This window comes from Phocoena sinus, chromosome X, assembly GCF_008692025.1.
Source record: "Phocoena sinus isolate mPhoSin1 chromosome X, mPhoSin1.pri, whole genome shotgun sequence".
In the NCBI taxonomy this organism is placed as follows: Eukaryota; Metazoa; Chordata; class Mammalia; order Artiodactyla; family Phocoenidae; genus Phocoena; species Phocoena sinus.
Window position 1 is genome coordinate 53,708,282 of NC_045784.1, and position 21,664 is coordinate 53,729,945.

Below are 21,664 nucleotides of genomic sequence, written 5' to 3' on the forward strand. Positions count from 1 at the left end.
AAAAATTACAATGGTTTTAGGTAAAAAATACTATCATAACGACCTGGCTGAGAAAGCTTTAACAGTGAAATGTAAACCTCATGGCACACAACGTCAGATTCTAAAACAAAGTGGGCCACCTGGAAGTTTTTACAGCGGAGGATCAGGGGACAACCCAGGCTAGTGATGAACAACTTCTCCACAGTGGCAATATGATGCAGTGCAATCTACAAAACAGAAAAGAACCAAAATAATTCACAGACATGCACTAGATCTATCACTCTCAGTGTGCCTGACTCTCAGTAACGGTAACAGCATGGCCAGAGATGTGATCACATCTACAGCCTACAACCATCCTTTGTATGGTACAACTGGGTTTCTTTTAAACAGAAGTAAATAGTGGTAATGCAATGAAAAGCAAATTACGATATTATAAAACTTACTTCTCCTTAGGGATATAAGGTTAAGAGATTTACGGGGCAATTGTGGTGAACTGGCTCAGAACAAATGGCTTCTAGCATGCTGTGGTGGAGTTTAAAAATCATAGTAGAATGATTGTCAGAGAGGAAAATAGAACTTCATTTTGTTCTAACAAATTACTAATTAAAATGATTAATAATTGGTATTGTGCTTTACTGCTCATGAGGTAGTCCATAATCATTAACTATTTAATCCCTGTAACAACACTTTTGACGTATAATCATCCCATTTCAGGAATGAAGAAACGAAAGCTCTGAGAAGTGAACTCTTCATCAGAGGCCACACAGCCAAAAAGTGGCACAAACAGGATTTGAACCATGGCAGTCTAACTTTGTTCAGGATTATTTCTCTAGAAATTCTAAACTCTAGTCCTGGAATTAGGATTTAACTAGAAATATTACAGGGAAAATTTCTCTTCCACATTTTAGACTCTAGTGACAGTAAAGCAAAGAATGAAATGGGGGAAATTTTTACCTAAGTGACTAAGGGAATGAGTGGAGACTGTAAGACTAAGGACTAAAGGAACTATACATAAGCACCGTACTGCAGTTAATAAAGTTGTTTCCCATGGGAGTACAGGTTAATAATTCAGATTTTTTTTAAAAATGAAGGATTATTAAATTTTTAGTCTCATCATTCCTGCTCATGCTGATGCCAGCAAAAAAGAAATGCATGGAAAGGGAACCGGTACAAGAAACTGTATACAAATAATACAAGTCTCTCTTTATAATTTCAAAAAGCCATGGGATCATGGTTTTACATTTTAGTCTTTGATGTTCTCCTCCTATCTGTGTCTCTGATGTTTCCTACAACTAGAGCCTGAATGTACTCTTTTCATTCTCTGGACTCCCTGTCTTGTGCCTGGAATGGCCTTCCGATCATCATTATCTTTTCTTTTCTTCCATCTCACACAGTCTATGCCCCAGCTCCCATTTATTTGGAAAAGAAATCTCTTCCTGAAAATCTTTCAATCATATCCATCATCTAAGAATGGGGTAGATGTAGGGACTATTCACATATTCTGAGAAGGAATTTTCCATCTTAATTTCTGTCTTAACTATTCTGCCAAACTCAATTCCTGTTATGGCAGTTTTGAAGGGTCATAAAAACTACTGATAATGTAACAGGACTTAATGTATCAAATTTCAAGAAAATCAAAGCCCTGTTGATCAATATGGGAGACCTGTGTTTGGGTAGTAAAACAGTGATCATCGAGATCAGGTGCCAGGTAAAAACTGGTGAATTGGAAAGAGGCAGAAAGTGAAGCAGACTAAGGATGGAAAGAGCTTCATTAATAGTACTAATTGGGTAAATATGCCTCCCTTGACATATAGAAATAATTAACATAAGTTCTCCCTTCCTGATCTAGTCCATTAGGTTTGAAATAATATCCAGTAGAAACAAATCTGGAGACATGTGCTGTCTGTAAATGCAGGTAGAAAGGGGAAGGTCTCATGGTACAGTACTAAAGAACTGGTTCCCAAACTGTTAGAAATTGAAGAGTCCTTACTAATTATATAATCTAACAACTTCGTTTTACATATGAGGAAACTGAAGCCCAGAGAGCAAGAGTAACTTACCCAAGGTCATATAGCCAGTTAGTGCACGACTGAGTCTAGCTAGAATGAACTCTCCTGATTCCTCTTTTCTCATTCCTTTCATCATGCCAAAGTGAACAAGATACAATGTCATATGGGGAAAGCTCATAGTGTTTTTAAAAAGGAAGTATTGGGGCTTCCCTGGTGGTGCAGCGGCTGAGAATCTGCCTGCCAATGCAGGGGACACGGGCTCGAGCCCTGGTCTGGGAAGATCCCACATGCCGCGGAGCAACTAGGCCCGTGAGCCACAACTACTGAGCCTGCGCGTCTGGAGCTTGTGCTCCACAACAAGAGAGGCCGCGATAGTGAGAGGCCCGTGCACCGCGATGAAGAGTGGCCCCCACTCACCGCAACTAGAGAAAGCCCACGCACAGAAACGAAGACCCAACACAGCCAAAAATAAATAAATAAAAATTAAAAAAAAAAAAAAAAAGGAAGTATTAAAATGCTTCTTTCAAATGTATATTCTGTTTAATTCAGTTTATACTTATATAATCGTATCTATCATGTGCCAAACACTGTTTTAAGCATTTACAACATTAACTTTTTTATTCCATAGCCAGGTATTATTTCCTCTGTTTTATAGATGAGGGAAGTGAGCCTCAGATAAGTTAAATAACTTGCCCAAGGTTACAAAGGTAGTAAATGTTGAAGTTGGGGTTTCACCTTAAGCAGACTGGCTCTAGAGTCTGTGATCTTAACCACTATGCTATGCCATATACCAGAAACATGTTTTACTTGTTACAGAGGACTAAGAATAAGTCTGGCTAATGATTAAGATTAAATGGTCCTACTTTAGGATGAGGTAGGCATAAAGTAACATTAGCGGTGCTAAACTAATTAGACAACATTGTTTAAAGGTATAACAAAACATACACACACACACACACACAAACACACACACACCACCCTGTCTTAGGTCAGAGTGTTGGTCTAAATTATTGATACCTAAAATGTAGTCCATGAGCCACCAGCATCACCTGAGAGCACTTTAGAAATTTAAAATCTGAGGCCTGAGATTCTGCATTTTTAACAAGCTCCCAGGTGATACACATGTTCTTGGTTTTTGGACCACATTTTATGGGTAGCAAGGCTTTAAATTACTTTGGGATGCTTACCAAGTAAGCTCAGAAAATGAGCAGAGACTACTTTACCTAAAAATATTGAGGAAAAGTCCCATGTAGCTTAAGATGACTAAGTCAACAACTTGAGGGACGAGAAATCATATGATTCAATCTCTGAAAAGACCCCCCCAGAATAGATTCTTTGAAGAAAAGGTTTTACAGCAATTTAACTGTTAACTGAAATTTAACCATTTTAGAAAGCATGTATACACAACTCTTCCAGACCCTTTGATATTTCTTCTCATGAACATACCCATGTCATTTTTCGGGCTGCACCAGAAGCCTCCACATAGATCAGGTGGGTTGCAGTAAGATATAGACTCCCATTAGCTGGTTTCTTACCTGCATAATGATCCAGTAATTTCACATTTTCTACCCGTTATATGAGGGGGGAGAAAAACACTGATTAAGTTATCAACTCACCACCTGTGATTAAAGTGGTGTAATTCAAAGCAAGATAAATGCTGTTAATTTGCTATAAAACTTCTTTGAGGCTTTCTAGGTCCTGTGAAAGTGGCAAACTGGTATGATCTGTTTCCTTTTCCTAAATCAGCCCTGAAGAAACTATAAAAGTGAGAGGGAAATGTGGATTCTAAGAAGGATTAAAATTCTAGATGATGTTACTATGATGGGGTAGAAGTGTGTGGAAGATAAATAGGACATAAGAGCCTGCTGAGGTACTAATCTTGTTAGAGGGAAGTGGCAGTTACTGTATGTGGAAAAATCAATAGGTGTAAATAACGTGAGATTAGATCTTAAGTTAAAGGGCAAGAAAGTAGAGTATATAATTTTCTAAAAAGCAGGAGAAAACTTGATCTATCCAGTGGAAAGTAGGAATGAAAAAAAAAAGAAGCAAACAAACAAACAAACAAAAAACCAAAAAGAGTACCATAAATGGAAAGCATAAAATTAAATGCCAGAAATAAGTCCCAATATAAGAGAAATAAAAAAATGTACACAAATTAAACTTACCAGTTAAAAGACAGACTTACAGACTGAATTAAAACAAATACTCAACAATATTCAGTCTAGAAGATTATACCTAAAATAAAGAGATGTAAATAAGTTGAAAATAAAAAGATAGAAAAGATATACTAGACAAATGTGAACAAAGCTTGAGTAGATTTAATATCTGACAAAATAGAATCAAGAGACAAAGAACAACAGGACAAGAAAATATATTTATCATAAATATATATGCATCTTATAAGAAGTTTCAAAATACATCTGGCTTGATGTACTTGCTTGTAGCAGAGCTGCAGAAAGAAAAGAAACACTTGGATACTTTAACACTTTAGTTAGGAATTGATAGATCAAGCATACAAAAATAAAAAACAAAAATGAATAGAGATACAGTATACTTGCACAGTACAACTACAAAGTTCAAGCTATTAGATACACAGAGAACACTATATCCAACAAATGAAGAACATAAAGTCATTCAAGACAACTAATAGAACATTTCTAAAAAGACATCATGATAATGGCTGTAAAGGAAGCCTCAATAAATTCTAAAGGTTCAATATCATACAGTCTACATTCTCCAACCATGACACAACGACATTAGAAATTAATAACAAAAAAATAGGCAAAGTTAGCATATGTTTGGAAACAAAATAGCATATTATTAAATTAACCTTGGGTTAAAAGGAAATCATAAATAAAATTAATAAATATTTAGAAGTGAATAATAATAAAAACACAACAAATGAAAATTTGTGGGGCACAGCTAAAGCAGAAATAAGAAGAAATTTATACCTTTAAGTACACTTATCATCAAAGAAGAAATGTTGATAAACTAGTTAAGCATTCAATGCAATGAAGAAAGCAAAAGAACAGAGAAACAAGGAATACAACGGACAGAAATTAAAAAGCAGAGAATTGCCCCCCCCACATACACACACACACCAAAAAAAATAGAAAAGACGAACAAAACTAGAATTTACTTATTTAAAAAGGTTAATAGATCTTCTTAAATTAATTTTTATTGGAATATGGTTGCTTTACAATGTTGTGTTAGCCTCCACTGCACAACAAAATGAATCAGCCATATACATACAGATATTCCCTCCCTTTTGGACTTCCCTCCCATTTAGGTAGAGTTCCCTGTGCTATAGCTTATGTTCCCAAGAGTTGTCTATTTTATACATAGTATCAATAATGTATATGTGTCAATCCCAGTCACCCAGATTCTCCCACTGCACACCTTTCCCCATTGGGATCCATACATTTGTTCTCTACGTCTGTGTCTCTATTTCTGCTTTGCAAATAAGATCATCTATACCATTTTTCTAGATTCCACATATATGCATTATTATATGATATTTGCTTTTCTCTTTCTGACTTAACTCACTCTGTACTACACTCTCTAGGTCCATCCACGTCTCTACAAATGACCCAATTTCATTCCTAAATGTTAATACATCTTTGACAAGACTGATCAGGGAAAAAAGGGAAAACAGGCAAATACACAAGCTACAGAATGAAAAAGGGAAGACAATGTAACAAATTTCTTTAAATGAGAGTATTATGAACAATATGCTAATAAATTGAAAAACCTACGTGAAGTGAAAAAATTCCAAGGAAAATACCTCAGTATGACTTATTAGTGAATTCTACCAAATTTCCAAGAAACAAACTACCTTATCCAATTGATTCCAGTTATTAGAAAAAGAATGATAGTCTATTTTATGTATGAGGCTAGCATAATCTTGATCCTAAAACCAAACAGACAGCTATAACAAATGAAAATTTATACCCATTTCACTTAAGAAATGTAGATGCAAAAAAATCCAAATAAAAATTATTTAGTGAATCAACAGTATATTTTAAAAAATACATTTGATCAAGTAAATTTAACTCAAGAAAGCAAAGATAGTTCAACATTGGAAAACTTCAATGGAAAACATCACATTAACAGATTAAAAGAGAAAAATCAAATGCTTTATCTCAATTAATAGAGAAAAATACTTTTGAGTTCACTTCTATTTATGATAGCTCTTAGTGAATTAGGAACTGAAGTAAACATCCTTAACTTGGTAAAGATTATATATCAAGAGCCTACAAAGAATGTCATGTGTAATGGAGAAACTAAATGCATTAATTTAAAATCACAAAAATGACAAACTGGACCCATCTATCACTGCTACTCTTTTAGATATCCTAACCAATACAATAAGAAAAAAGAGGGGAGAAATTAAGACATGAAAGGATTGGAACTGAAGTGCTATATCTGGCACAATTTACTGGGAAGATAATTTTCCCAATAAAAAGATAACAGAAGATCTTCTACCAAGAAAAAAACAAAAGAATCAACAAACTATTAGAACTTAAATCAGAGGAATTAAGCAAGGTTGCAAGATAAAATATCAACCTACAAAAATCAAGTGTTTCTCTAAACCAGCAATAACCATTAAGAAAATACCACTCACAGTGGCAACAAACACCATGATGAATCCAGGATTTAGCTTAACCAAGAATATATGAGACTTTTACAGAGAAAACTGTAAAACTCTAATAAGAAAACTAAAGACAACTTAAAGAAATGAAGAGACATTCATGCTCTTGGATGGGACAACTTAATTTTGTGAAGTTGGCAAATATCCCACAAATTAATCTATAAATTTAATGCAACTACAATTAAATTTCAAAGTGGATTTTCCACAAATGAATTCTAAATTTAAGTAGAAGACTATATCCATAAGTAGCTAAATAAATCTTAAAAGAGAACAGTGAAGAAGGGCAGACTTGCTCTGCTAGATATTAAGATATACCCAAAGCCACGGGGTAAAAAAAAAAACAAAAAACTTGAAGTCCTAGTGCAACAACAGACAAATAGACCACTGATAAAGGACCATAGCTCAAAGGCAGACTCGTGTATGAATGGGTGCTTCATATAGGATAAATGTGGTACTACAAATTATGAAAAAAAGGTAAGAGTACTTATTAAATGTGTTGGGGAAACTGTATGAATACATGGAGGAAAATAAAACTACATCCCTGAAACACCATGTACAAAAGTGGAATCTAGATATATCTATATGTAAGAAGTAAAACTATAAAATTACTAGAAAAAATGCAAAACACCCTAGGTCTAGAGACAGGAAAATACTTCAAAACTTAAAAACAGGGCTTCCCTGGTGGTGCAGTGGTTGAGAGTCCGCCTGCCAATGCAGGGGACATGGGTTCGTGCCCCAGTCCAGGAAGATCCCACATGCCATGGAGCGGCTAGGCCTGTGAGCCATGGCTGCTGAGCCTGCACGTCCAGAGCCTGTGCTCCACAATGGGAGAGGCCACAACAGTGAGAGGCCCGCATACTGCAAAAAAAAAAAAAAAAAAAAAAAAACACTTAATAATGGAATAGAAGAAAATATATAAAATGTCTGAAATTAACAAGAGATTATTAGGGAAGAACCAAGACGGTGGAGTAGTAGGACGTGCTCGTACTCCCTCTTGTGAGAACACCAGAATCACAACTAGCTGCTGGACAATCATCGACAAGAAGACACTGGAACTCACTAAAAAAGATAGCCCACATCCAAAGACAAAGGAGAAGCCACAATGAGACGGTAGGAGGAGCACAATCACAGTAAAATCAAATCCCATAACTGGTGGGTGGGTGACTCACAGACTGGAGAATACTTATACCACAGAATTCCACCCACTGGAGTGAAGGTTCTGAGCCCCACGTCAGGCTTCCCAACCTGGAGGTCCGGCAACAGAGGAGGAATTCCTAGAGAATCAGACTTTGAAGTCCAGTGGGATTTGAGTTCAGGACTTGGACAGGACTGGGGGAAACAGAGACTCCACCCTTGGAGGACACACAAAAAGTAGTGTGTACATTGGGACCCAGGGGAAGGAGCAGTGACCCCAGGGGAGACTGAAACAGACCTACGTGCTAGTGTTGGAGGGTCTCCTGCAGAGGCAGGGCATGGCTGTGTATCACCATGGGGACAAGGACACTGGCAGCAGAAGTTCTGGGAAGTACTCCTTGGTGTGAGCCTTCCCAGAGTCCGCCATTAGCCCCACCAAAGAGCCAGGGTAGGTTCCAGTGTTGGATTGCCACAGGCCAAAGGACCAAGAGGGAATGAACCCAGTCTCACGCATTAGCAGTCAACTGGATTAAAGTTTTACTGAGCTCTGCCCACCAGAGCAACAGTCAGCTCTACACACCACCAGTAACTCCCATCCGGAAACTTGCACAAGCTTCTTAGATAGCCTCATCCACCAGAGGGAAGACAGCAGGTGAAAGAAGAACTACAATCCTGCAGCCTGTGGAACAAAAACCACACTCACAGAAAGATAGAAAACATGCAAATACAGATAGCTATGTACCAGATGAAGGAACAAGATAAAACCCCAGGAAAACAACTAAATGAAGTCAAGATAGGAAACCTTCCAGAAAAAGAATTCAAAATAATGATGGTGAAGATGATCAGATGCAAGAAATGTTTAACAAAGACCTAGAAGAATTAAAGAACAAACAAACAGAGATGAACAATACAATAACTAAAATGAAAGCTACACTAGAAGGAATCAATAGCAGAAAAACTGAGGCAGAAAAACGGATAAGTGACCTGGAAGACAGAATGGTGGAATTCACTTCTGTGGAACAGAATAAAGAAAAAAGAATGTAAAGAAATGAAGACAGCCTAAGAGACCTCTGGGACAACATTAAATGCAACAACATTCACATTATAGGGGTGCCAGAAGGAGAAGAGAGAAAGGACCGGAGAAAATATTTGGAAGAGATTATAGCCAAAAAGTTCCCTAACTTGGGAATGGAAATAGCCACCCAAGTCCAGGAAGTGCAGAGAGTCCCATACAGGACAAACCCAAGGAGAAACACAAGGAGACACATACTAATCAAATTGGCAAAAATTAAAGACAAAGAATAATTATTGAAAGCAGCAAAGGAAAAACAACAAATAACATATAAGGGAACTCCCATAAGGTTAACAGCTGATGTCTCAGCAGAAACTCTACAAGTCAGAAGGGAGTGGCATGATGTACTTAAAGTGATGAAAGGGAAGAAGCTACAACCAAGATTACTCAACCCAGCAAGGATCTCATTCAGATTTGATGGAGAAATCAAAAGCTTTATTACAGACAGAAAAAAGTTAAGAGAATTCAGCACCAGCAAACCAGCTCTGCAACAAATGCTTACAGGAACGTCTCTAAGTGGGAAACACAAGAGAAGGAAAGGACCTACAAAAACAAACACAAAACAATTAAGAAAATGGTCATAGGAACATACATATTGATAATTACCTTAAATATGAATAGATTAAATGCTCCAACCAAAAGACACAGGCTTGTTGAATGGATACAAAAACAAGACCCATCAATATGCTGTCTAAAATAGACCCACTTCATATCTAGGGACACATACAGACTGAAAGTGAGGGAGTGGAAAAAGATTCCATGAAAACTGAAACCAAAAGAAAGCTGGAGTAGCAATACTCATATCAGATAAAATAGACTTTAAAATAAAGAATGTTACAAGAGACAAGGAAGGACACTACATAATGATCAAGGGATCAATCCAAGAAGAAGATATAACAAATATAAATATATATGTACACAACATAGGGGCACATCAATACATAAGGCAACTCCTAAAAGCTATAAAACAGGAAATCGACAATAACACATAAATAGTGGGGGACTATAAAACCTCACTTACACCACTAGACAGATCATCGAAAATGAAAATAAATAAGGGAAAAGAAGCTTTAAATGACACAATAGACCAGATACATTTAATTGAGATTTATAGGACATTACATGCAAAAACAGCAGATTACATTTTCTTCTCAAATGCACAAAGAACTTTCTCCAGGATATCATGGGAAATAAAGCAAGCCACAGTAAATTTCAGAGTATTGAACTCATATCAAGTATCTTTTCTTTTTTTTTTTTTTCAGTTTAAGGAGAACACTATTTTTTTAACATTTTTATTGGGGTATAATTGCTTTACAATGGTGTGTTAGTTTCTGCTTTATAACAAAGTGAATCAGTTATACATATACATATGTTCCCATATCTCTTCCCTCTTGCGTCCCTACCTCCCACCCTCCCTATCCCACTAATCCAGGCGGTCACAAAGCACCAAGCTGATCTCTCTGAGCTATGCAGCTGATTCCCACTAGCTATCTACCTTACGTTTGGTAGTGTATGTATGTCCATGCCTCTCTCGTGCATTGTCACAGCTCACCCTTCCCCCTCCCCATATCCTCAAGTCCGTTCTCTAGTAGGTCTGTGTCTTTATTCCTGTCTTACCCCTAGGTTCTTCATGACATTTGTTTATCTTAAACTCCATATATATGTGTTATCATACGGTATTTGTCTTTCTCTTTCTGACTTACTTCACTCTGTATGACAGATTCTAGGTCTATCCGCCTCATTACAAATAGTTCAATTTCGTTTCTTTTTATAGCTGAGCATTATTCTATTATATATGTGCCACATCTTCTTTATCCATTCATATGTTGATGGACATTTAGGTTGCTTCCATGTCCTGGTTATTGTAAATAGAGCTGCAATGAACATTGTGGTACATGACTCTTTCTGAATTACGGTTTTCTCAGGGTATATGCCCAGTATTGGGATTGCTGGGTCATATGGTAGTTCTATTTGTAGTTTTTTAAGGAATCTCCATACTGTTCTCCATAGCGGCTGTACCAATTCACATTCCCACCAGCAGTGCAAGAGTGTTCCCTTTTCTCCACACCCTCTCCAGCATTTATTGTTTCTAGATTTTTTGATGATGGTCATTCTGACTGGTGTGAGATGATATCTCATTGTAGTTTTGATTTGCATTTCTCTAATGATTAATGATGTTGAGCATTCTTTCTTGTGTTTGTTGGCAATCTGTATATCTTCTTTGGAGAAATGTCTATTTAGGTCTTCTGCCCATTTTTGGATTGGGTTGTTTGTTTTTTTGATATTGAGCTGCATGAGCTGCTTGTAAATTTTGGAGATTAATCCTTTGTCAGTTGCTTCATTTGCAAATATTTTCTCCCATTCTGAGGGTTGTCTTTTGCTTGTTTATGGTTTCCTTTGCTGTGCAAAAGCTTTTAAGATTCATTAGGTCCCATCTGTTTATTCTTGTTTTTATTTCCATTTCGCTAGGAGGTGGGTCAAAAAGCATCTTGCTGTGATTTATGTCATAGAGTGTTCTGCCTATGTTTTCCTCTAAGAGGTTGATAGTTCCTGGCCTTACATTTAGGTCTTTAATCCATTTTGAGCTTATTTTTTTATGGTGTTAGGGAGTGATCTAATCTCATACTTTTACATGTGGCTGTCCAGTTTTCCCAGCACCACTTATTGAAGAGGCTGTGCTTTCTCCACTGTACATTCCTGCCACCTTTATCAAAGATAAGGTGTCTATATGTGCGTATGTTTATCTCTGGGCTTTCTATCTTGTTCCATTTATCTATCTTTCTGTTTTTGTGCCAGTACCATACTGTCTTGATTACTGTAGCTTTGTAGTATAGTCTGAAGTCAGGGAGCCTGATTCCTCCAGCTCCGTTTTTCGTTCTCAAGATTGCTTTGGCTATTCGGGGTCTTTTGTGTTTCCATAGAAATTGTGATATTTTTTCTTCTAGTTCTGTGGAAAATGCCAGTGGTAGTTTGATAGGGATTGCATTGAATCTGTAGATTGCTTTGGGAAGTAGAATCATTTTCACAATGTTGATTCTTCCAATCCAAGAATGTGGTATATCTCTCCAACTATTTGTATCATCTTTAATTTCTTTCATCAGTGTTATAATGTTCTGCATATAGCTCTTTTGTGTCCTTAGGTACGTTTATACATAGATATTTTATTCCTTTTGTTGCAGTGGTAAATGGCAGTGTTCTCTTGATTTCACTTTCAGATTTTTCATCATTAGTGTATAGGAAAGCCAGAATTTCTGTGCATTAATTTTGTATCCTGGAACATTACCAGATTCATTGATTAACTCTAGTACTTTTCTGGTAGCATCTTTAGGATTCTCTATGTATAGCATCATGTCGTCTGCAAACAGTGACAGCTTTACTTCTTCTTTTCCGATTTGGATTCATTTTATTTCCTTTTCTTCTCTGATTGCTGTGGCTAAAACTTCCAAAACTATAGTGAATAAGAGTGGAGAGAGTGGGCAACCGTGTCTTGTTCCTGATCTTAGTGGAAATGCTTTCAGTTTTTCACCATTGAGGATGATGTTGGCTGTGGGTTTGTCATATATGGGCTTTATTATGTTGAGGAAAGTTCCCTCTATGCCTACATTCTGCAGGGTTTTTATCATAAATAGGTGTTGAATTTTGTCAAAAGCTTTCTCTGCATCTATTGAGATGATCATATGCTTTTTCTCATTCAATTTGTTAATATGGTTTATCACATTGACTGATTTGTGTATATTGAAGAAACCTTTTATTCCTGGAATAAACCCCACTTGATCATGGTGTATGATCATTTTAATGTGCTGTTGGTTTCCGTTTGCTAGGATTTTGTTGAGGATTTTTGCATCTATGCTCATCAGTGATATTGGCCTGTAGTTTTTTTTCTTTGTGACATACTTGTCTGGTGTATGTATCAAGGTGATAGAGGCCTCGTAGAATTAATTTGAGAGTGTTCCTCCCTCTGCTATATTTTGGAAGAGCTTGAAAGGATAGGTGTTAGCTCTCCTCTAAATATTTGACAGAATTCTCCTGTGAAGCCATCTGGTCCTGGGCTTTTTTGTGTTGGAGGATTTTTAATCACAGTTTCAATTTCAGTGCTTGTGATTGCTCTCTTCATATTTCTATTTCTTCCTGATTCAGTCTTGGCAACTTGTTCATTTCTAAGAAGTTGTCCATTTCTTCCAGTTTGTCCCTTTTATTGGCATAGAGTTGCTTGTAGTAATCTCTCATGATCTTTTGTATTTCTGCAATGTCAGTTGTTACTTCTCCTTGTTCATCTCTTATTCTATTGATTTGAGACTTCTCCCTTTTTTTCTTGATGAGTCTAGCTAATGGTTTATCTATTTTGCTTATCTTCTCAAGGAACCAGCTTTTAGTTCTATTGATCTTTGCTATCATTTCCTTCATTTCTTTTTCATTTTTTATTGATACGATTTTTATGATTTTTTTCCATCTGCTAACTTTGGGGTATTTTTGTTCTTCTCTCTCTAACTGCTTAGTTGCAAGGTTAGGTTGTTTATTCAAGATGTTTCCTGTTTCTTCAGGTGGCCTTGTATTGCTATAAACTACCCTCTTAGAACTGTATTTGCTGCATCCCATAGGTTTTGGGTCATCGTGTCTCCATTTTCATTTGTTTCTAGTTATTTTTTTATTTCCTCTTTGCTTTGTTCTGTGATCACTTCGTTATTAAGTAGTGTATTGTTTAGGCTCCATGTGTTTGTATTTTGTACAGATCTTTTCCTGTAATTGATATCTAGTCTCATAGCGCTGTTGTCAGAAAAGATACTTGATACAATTTCAATTTTCTTAAATTTACCAAGGATTGATTTGTGACCCAAGATATGATCTATCCTGGAGAAAGTTCCATGAGCACTTCAGAAAAATGTGTATTCTGTTGTTTTTGGATGGAGTGTCCTATAAATATCAATTAAGTCCATCTTGTTTAATGTATCATTTAAAGTTTTTTTTTTCCTTATTTATTTTCATTTTGGATGATCTGTCCATTGGTGAAAGTGAGGTGTTAAAGTCCCCTACTATGAACGTGTTACTGTCGATTTCCCCTTTTATGGCTGTTAGTATTTGCCTTATGTATTGAGGTGCTCCTATGTTGGGTGCATAAGTATTTACAATTGCTATATCTTCTTCTTGGATCGATCTCTTGATCATTATGTAGTGTCCTCTTTGTCTCTTCTAATAGGCTTTATTTTAAAATCTATTTTGTCTGATATGAGTATTGAGGTGCTCCTATGTTGGGTGCATAAATATTTACAATTGTTATATCGTCTTCTTGGATCAATCCCTTGATCATTATGTAGTGTCCTTCTTTGTCTCTTCTAACAGGCTTTATTTTAAAATCTATTTTGTCTGATATAAGTATTGCTACTCCACCTTTCTTTTGGTTTCCATTTGCATGGAATATCTTTTTCCATCCCCTTACTTTCAGTCCGTATGTGTCTCTAGGTCTGAAGTGGGTCTCATGTAGACAGCATATACATGGGTCTTGTTTTTGTATCCATTCCGACAATCTGTGCCTTTTGCAGGGAGCATTTAATCCCTTTACATTTAAGGTAATTATCGATATGTATGTCCCTATTCCCATTTTGTACATTGTTTTGGGTTCATTATTGTAGGTCTTTTCCTTCTCTTGTGTTTCTTGCCTAGAGAAGTTCCTTTAGCATTTGTTGTAAAGCTGGTTTGGTGATCCTGAACTCTCTCTGCTTTTGCTTGTCTGTAAAGGTTTTTTATTTCTCCATCAAATCTGAATGAGATCCTTGCTGGTAGAGTAATCTTGGTTGCAGGTTTTTCTCCTTCATCACTTTAAATATGTCCTGCCACTCCCTTCCGGCTTGCAGAGTTTCTACTGAAAGATCAGCTGTTAACCTTATGGAGATTCCCTTGTGTGTTATTTTTCCCTTGCTGCTTTTAATATGCTTTCTTTGTATTTAACTTTTGACAGTTTGATTTATATGTGCCTTGGCCTATTTCTCCTTGGATTTATCTTGTATGGGCTTCTCTGTGCTTCCTGGACTTCATTTACTATTTCCTCTCCTATATTAGGGAAGTTTTCAACTATAATATCTTCAAATATTTTCTCAGTCACTTTCTTTTTCTCTTCTTATTCTGGAACCCCTATAATTTGAATGTTGGTGCATTTAATGTTGCCCCAGACGTCTCTGAGACCGTCTTCAGTTCTCTTCATTCTTTTTTCTTTATTCTGCTCTGCAGTAGTTATTTCCACTATTTTATCTTCCAGGACACTTATCCGTTCTTTTCGCTCAGTTATTCTGCTATTGATCTCATCTAGAGTATTTTTCATTTCATTTATTGTGTTGTTCATCGTTGTTTGTTTCATCTTTAGTTCTTCTAGGTCCTTGTTAAATGTTTCTTGCATTTTCTCTATTCTATTTCCAAGATTTTGGATCACCTTTACTACCCTTATTCTGAATTTTTTTTCAGGTAGACTGACTATTACCTCTTCATTTGTTAGGTCTGGTGGGTTTTTATCTTGCTCCTTCATCTGCTGTGTGTTTTTCTGTCTTCTCAGTTTGCTTATCTTACTGTGTTTGGTGTCTCCTTTTTGCAGGCTGCAGGTTCTTAGTTCTCGTTGATTTTGGTGTCTGTCCCAGTGGCTAAGGTTGTTTCAGTGGATTGTGTCAGCTTCCTGGTGGTGGGGACTAGTGCCTGTGTTATGCTGGATGAGGCTGGATCTTGTCTCTCTGGTGGGCAGGTACAGGTCTTGTGGTGTGTTTTCGGGTGTCTGTGGACTTACTATTATTGTAGGCAACCTCTCTGCTAATGGATGGGGTTGTGTTCCTGTTTTGCTAGTTGTTTGGCATAGGGTGTCCAGCACTGTACCTTGCTGGTCGTTGATTGAAGATGGGTGCTGGTGTTGAGATTGAGATCTCTGGGATATTTTCACCATTTGATATTATGTGGAGCTGGGAGGTCTCTTGTTGACCAGAGTCCTAAAGTTGGCTCTCCCACCTTAGAGGCACAGCACTGACTCTTGGCTGCAGCACCAAGAACCTTTCATCCACACGGCTCAGACTAAAAGTGAGAAAAAGTAGAGAGAAAGAATTACTAGAAGTAGGAAGAAAGAACAAAAGAAAGAAAGGAGGAAAGGAAGGAAGGAAGGAAGGAAGGAAGGAAGGAAGGAAGGAAGAAGAAGGAAAGAAGGCAGGGATGTAGGGAGGGAAGCTGGGAGGAAGGAAGGAAGGAAGGAGGGAGGGAAGGAAAAAAGAAAGAAAGAAAGAAAGAAGTTAAAGGAAAATATAATAAAGTTATTAAATTAAAAATAATTATTAAGAAAATAATTTTTTAAAAAAACGGACAAATAGAACCTTAGGACAAATGGTGGAAGTAAAGCTATACAGAGAAAATCTGATACAGAAGCATACACTCTCACAAAAAGAGGAAAAGGGGAAAGAATCATAAATCTTGCTCATGTATTCCACAGATGCAAGGTATATCAAGTTGATTGTGGAGCTTTATTCTGCTTCTGAGGCTGCTGGGAGAGATTTCCCTTTCTCTTCTTTGTTCTCACAGTTTCCAGGTGTTCAGCTTTGGATTTGGCCCCGCCCCTTCGTGTAGGTCGCCGGAGGGCGTCTGTTTTTAGCTCAGACAGGACAGGGTTAAAGGAGCCGCTGATTCTGGGACTCTGGCTCACTCAGACCTGGGGGAGGGACGGGCATGGAGTGCAGCGAAGGCCTGCGGTGGCAGAGGCCAGTGTGACATTGCACCAGCCTGAGGTTCGCCATGCGTTCTCCCAGGGAAGTTGTCCCTGGATACCCGGATCCTGACAGTGGTGGACTGCACAGGCTCCCCAGAAGAGGGGTGTGGATAGTGACCTGTGCTCACACACAGGCTTCTTGGTGGCGGCAGCAGCAGCCTTAGCGTCTCCCGCCCATCTCTGGGGTCCGTGCTTTTAGCCGTGGCAAGCGCCCGTCTCTGGAGCTCCTTTAAGTAGCACTCTTAATCCCCTCTCCTCATGCACCAGGAAACAAATAGGGAAGAAAAAGTGTCTTGCGTCTTCAACAGCTCCAGACCTTTTCCCGGACTCCCTCCTGGCTAGCCATGGTGCACTAACCCCTTCAGGCTGTGTTCACGCCGCTAAAACCAGTCCTCTCCCTGCGCTCCGACTGAACCCCAAGTCTCAGCTCATAGCCTGCCTGCCCTGGCGGGTGAGCAGACAAGCCTCTGAGGCTGGTGAGTGCCAGTCGGCACCGATCCTCTGTGCCAGAATCTCCCTGCTTTGCCCTCCGTACCCCTGTTGTTGCACTCTGCTCCGTGGCTCCGAAGCTCCCCCACTGCACCAACCGCAGTCTCCACATGCAAAGGGGCTTCCTAGTGTGTGGAAACATTTCCTCCTTCACAGCTCCCTCCCACTGGTGCAGGTCCCATCCCTATTCTTTTGTCTCTGTTTTTTCATTTTTTCTTTTGCCCTACCCAGTTATGTGGGGAGTTTCTTGCCTTTGGAGAGGTCTGAGGTCTTCTGCCAGCATTCAGTAGGTGTTCTGTAAGTGTGGTTCCACGTGTAGAGGTATTTCTGGTGTATCCGGCCCATCGTCTGCATGACTGTCGTGGCTTCGGGCGCTGGGGACCCTGCAGAGCCGGCAGCCTCAGTGAGGCTGCCCTCCCCTCGGCCTCCGGGGCAGTTCTGTGATGGCAGAGGGAAGAGACCCCGAGCTGTGATAGTTCCAGCTCTCTCAAGCATCTTTTCTGACCACAACGCTATGAGATTAGAAATGAATTACAGAGAAAAAATCGTAAAAAATACAAACACATGGAGGCTAAACAATAAGTTACTAAATAACAAAGAGATCACTGAAGAAATCAAAGACAAAATCAAAAAATGCCTAGAGAAAAATGACAATGAAAACACGATGATCCAAAACCTATGGGATGCAGCAAAATCAGTTCTATGATGGAGGTTTATACCTATACAAGTCTACCTCAAGAAAAAAGAAAAATCTACCCTTACACCTAAAGGAACCAGAAAAAGAAGAACAAAACCCAAAGTTAGCTGAAGGAAAGAAATCATAAAGATGAGAGCAGGAATAAATGAAATGGAAACAAAGAAAACAATAGCAATGATCAATAAAACTAAAAGCTGGTTCTTTGAGAAGATAAAGAAAATTGATAAACCATTAGGCAGACTCATCAAGAAAAAGAGGGAGAGAACTCAAATCAATAAAATTAGAAATGAAAAAGGAGAAGTTACAACAGACACCTCAGAAATACAAAGCGTCCTAAGTGACTACTACAAGAAACTCTATGCCAATAAAATAGAACACCTGGAAGAAATTGACAAACTCTTAGAAAGATATAACCTTCCAAGACTGAACTAGGAAGAAATAGAAAATATGAACAGAACAATCAAAAAGAATGAAATTGAAACTGTGATTAAAAACCTTCCAACAAACAAAAGTCCAGCAACAGATGGCTATACAGGTGAATTATATCAAACATTTGGAGAAGAGCTAACACCTATCCTTCTCAAACTCTTCCAAAAAATTGCAGAGGCAGGAACACTCCCAAACTCATTCTACGAGGCCACCATCATTCTGATACCAATACCAGACAAAGATACTACATAAAAAGAAAATTACATAACAATATCATTGATGAATATAGACGCAAATATCCTCAACAAAATACTACCAAACAGAATCCCACAATACATTAAAAGGATTATATACCATGATCACATAGGATTTATCCCAGGGATACAAGGATTCTTCAATATACGTAAATCAATCAATGTGATAAACCATATTAACAAATTGAAGAATAAAAACCATATGATCATCTCAATACAAGCAAAAAGCTTTTGACAAAATTCAACACCCATTTATGATAAAAACACTCCAGAAAGTGTGCATAGAGGGAACCTACCTCAATATAATAAAGGCCATATACAACAAACCCACAGCAAACATCATTCTCAATGGTGAAAAACTGAAAGCATTTCCTCTAAGATCAGGAAGAAGACAAGGATGTCCACTCTCAGCACTAATATTGAATATGATTTTGGAAGTCCTAGCCAAGCAATCAGAGAAGAAAAAGAAATAAAAGGAATACAAATTGGAAAAGAAGTAGTAAAACTGTCACTGTTTACAGATGACATGATATTATACAGAGAGAATCCTAAAGTTGCCACCAGAAAACTACTATTGTTAATCAATGAATTTGGTAAAGTTGCAGGATACAAAATTAATGCACAGAAATCTCTTGCATTCCTATACACTAATGGTGACAAATCTGAAAAAGAAATTAAGGAACCACTCTCATTTACCACTGCAACAAAAAGAATAAAATACCTAGGAATAAACCTACCTAGGGAGACAAAGACCAGTATGCAGAAAACTATGACACTTATGAAAGAAATTAAAGATGAAACCAACAGATGGAGAGATATATCATGTTCTTGGATTGGAAGAATCAATACTATGAAAATGACTATACTACCCAAAGCAATCTACAGAATTAATTCAATCCCTATCAAATTACCAGTGGCATATTTTATGGAACTAGAACAAAAAAATCTTAAAATTTGGATGGAGACAAAAAAGACCCCAAATAGCCAAAGCTGTCTTGAGGGAAAAAACGGAGCTGGAGGAATCAGACTCAGTGACTTCAGACTATACTACAAAGCTACAGTAATCAAGAAAATATGGTACTGGCACAAAACCAGAAACATAGATCAATGGAACAAGACAGAAACCCAGAGATAAACCCATGCACCTATGGTCAACTAATCTATGACAAAGGAGGCAAAGATATACAATGGTGAAAAGACAGTCTCTTCAATAAGTGTTGCTGGGAAAACTGGACAGGTACATGTAAAAGAATGAAATTAGAACACTCCCTAACACCATACACAAAAATAAACTCAAAATGCATTTGAGACCTAAATGTAAGACCGGACAATATAAAACTCTTACAGGAAAACATAGGCAGAACACTCTGTGGCAAAAATCACTGCAATATCTTTTTTGATCCACCTCCTAGAGTAATGGAAATAAAAACAAAAATAAACAAACGGGACCTAATGAAACTTCAAAGCTTTTGCACAGCAAAGGAAACCATAAACAAGATTAAAATACAACCCTCAGAATGGGAGAAAATATTTGCAAATGAATCAACAGACAAAGGATTAGTCTCCAAAATATATAAAGAGCTCATGCAACTCGATATTTAGAAAGCAAACAACCCAGTCCAAAAATGGGCAGAAGACCTAAATAGACATTTCTCCAAAGAAGACATACAGGTGGCCAAGAAGCACATGGAAAGCTGCTCAAAATCACTAATTATTATAGAAATGCAAATCGAAACTACAATGAGGTATCACCTCACAACAGTTAGAATGGGCATAATCAGAAAATCTACAAACAATAAATGCTGGAGAGGGTGTGGAGAAAAGGGAACCCTCTTGCACTGGTGGGGGGAATGTAAATTGATACAGCCACTATGCAGAACAGTATGGAGGTTCCTTAAAAAGCTAAAAATAGAATTACCATATGATCGAGCAATCCCACTACTGGGCATATACCCAGATAAAACTATAATTCAAAAAGACACATGCACCCCAATGTTCATTGCAGCACTATTTACAGTAGCCAGATCATGGAAGCAACCTAAATGCCTATTGACAGAGGAATGGATAAAGAAGATGTGGTATGTATATAAAATGGAATATTACTCAGCCATATAAAGGAATGAAATTCGGTCATTTGTTGAGACGTGGATGGATCTAGTGACTGTCATTCAGAGTGAAGTAAGTCAGAAAGGGAAAAACAAATATCATATATTAACGCATATATGTGGAACCTATAAAACTGGTACAGATGAACCGGTTTGCAGGGCAGAAATTGAGACACAGATGTAGAGAACAAACGTATGGACACCAAGGGGGGAAGGCAGCAGAGGGGTGGGAGTGTGGTTGTGATGAATTGGTCTATTTGGACTGACACGTATACACTGATGTGTATAATATTGATGACTAATAAGGACCTGCTGTATAAAAAAATAAATAAAATAAAATGAAAAACCAAACAAGAGATTATTATCTAGACAATATAAAGGACTACTGTAATTCAAAGAGAAAAAGACAGAGGCTGTAATAGAAAAATAGGCAAAACATAAAAAGGCAAGTTACAGAATAGGACATCCAATAAGCATACAACCATGAAGAGACACTCAAAACATTGGAATCATATAAACGAAAATTAAAACCAAAGGATATTGCTTTAAGGCTGTAAGACTGGCAAAAACTAGAAGGCTAGAAAATGCCAAGTGTTGATAGGGATATGGGGATAAAAGAACCCTCATCTACTACAACTGGCAGGGGGCGAGGGGGTATAGAGAGATTGAGACTATTTAGGAGGGCAATCTGGTACTACATAAGCAAAGTACACATAAAAATGTACACTCTATGACCCAGGAATTCTATTCTTGAAAATGAGCCCAAAGAAATTTTCATACAGGTTCTAAAGAGGATATATACAAGAATGAACATTTCCATCACTGTTAGAATAGATAGGTCAGATGTGCTGGAGCATTAAGCAAGTATTAGCATTAAGCAAGTATTAGAAGCAATGCATTGGAGGTACACATAGCAACATGAATAGATCCATAGATCTAAATCCATAGATGTATAATTTAGTGAAAAAGTAAGAAACAGAATGATATACTGCAGATATCACTAGTTACATAAATTAAAAATTCATGCATATGAAACAACCATCATGTTTTAAAGGACATATTCATTGAATCTGTAGATTGCTTTGTGTAGTATAGTCATTTTTACAATGTTGATTCTGC

The 21,664-nt window shown here is 37.5% G+C and overlaps 1 protein-coding gene across 1 annotated transcript in view; it reads right to left on the reverse strand.

The window, feature by feature from the left end:
- The window catches only part of MTMR8 (myotubularin related protein 8), a 197,081-nt gene extending 179,526 nt beyond the window's left edge, over positions 1 to 17,555 (reverse strand). Inside the window, exons 1-3 of the mRNA XM_032618908.1 lie at positions 17,374 to 17,555; positions 3,435 to 3,558; positions 44 to 206 (exon numbers count right to left, since the gene is read on the reverse strand). Of these exons, the coding sequence (XP_032474799.1) occupies positions 44 to 206; positions 3,435 to 3,558; positions 17,374 to 17,555 (469 nt within the window). The remainder of the gene's footprint in view (positions 1 to 43; positions 207 to 3,434; positions 3,559 to 17,373) is intronic.
- Between the last annotated feature and the right edge of the window lie 4,109 nt (positions 17,556 to 21,664).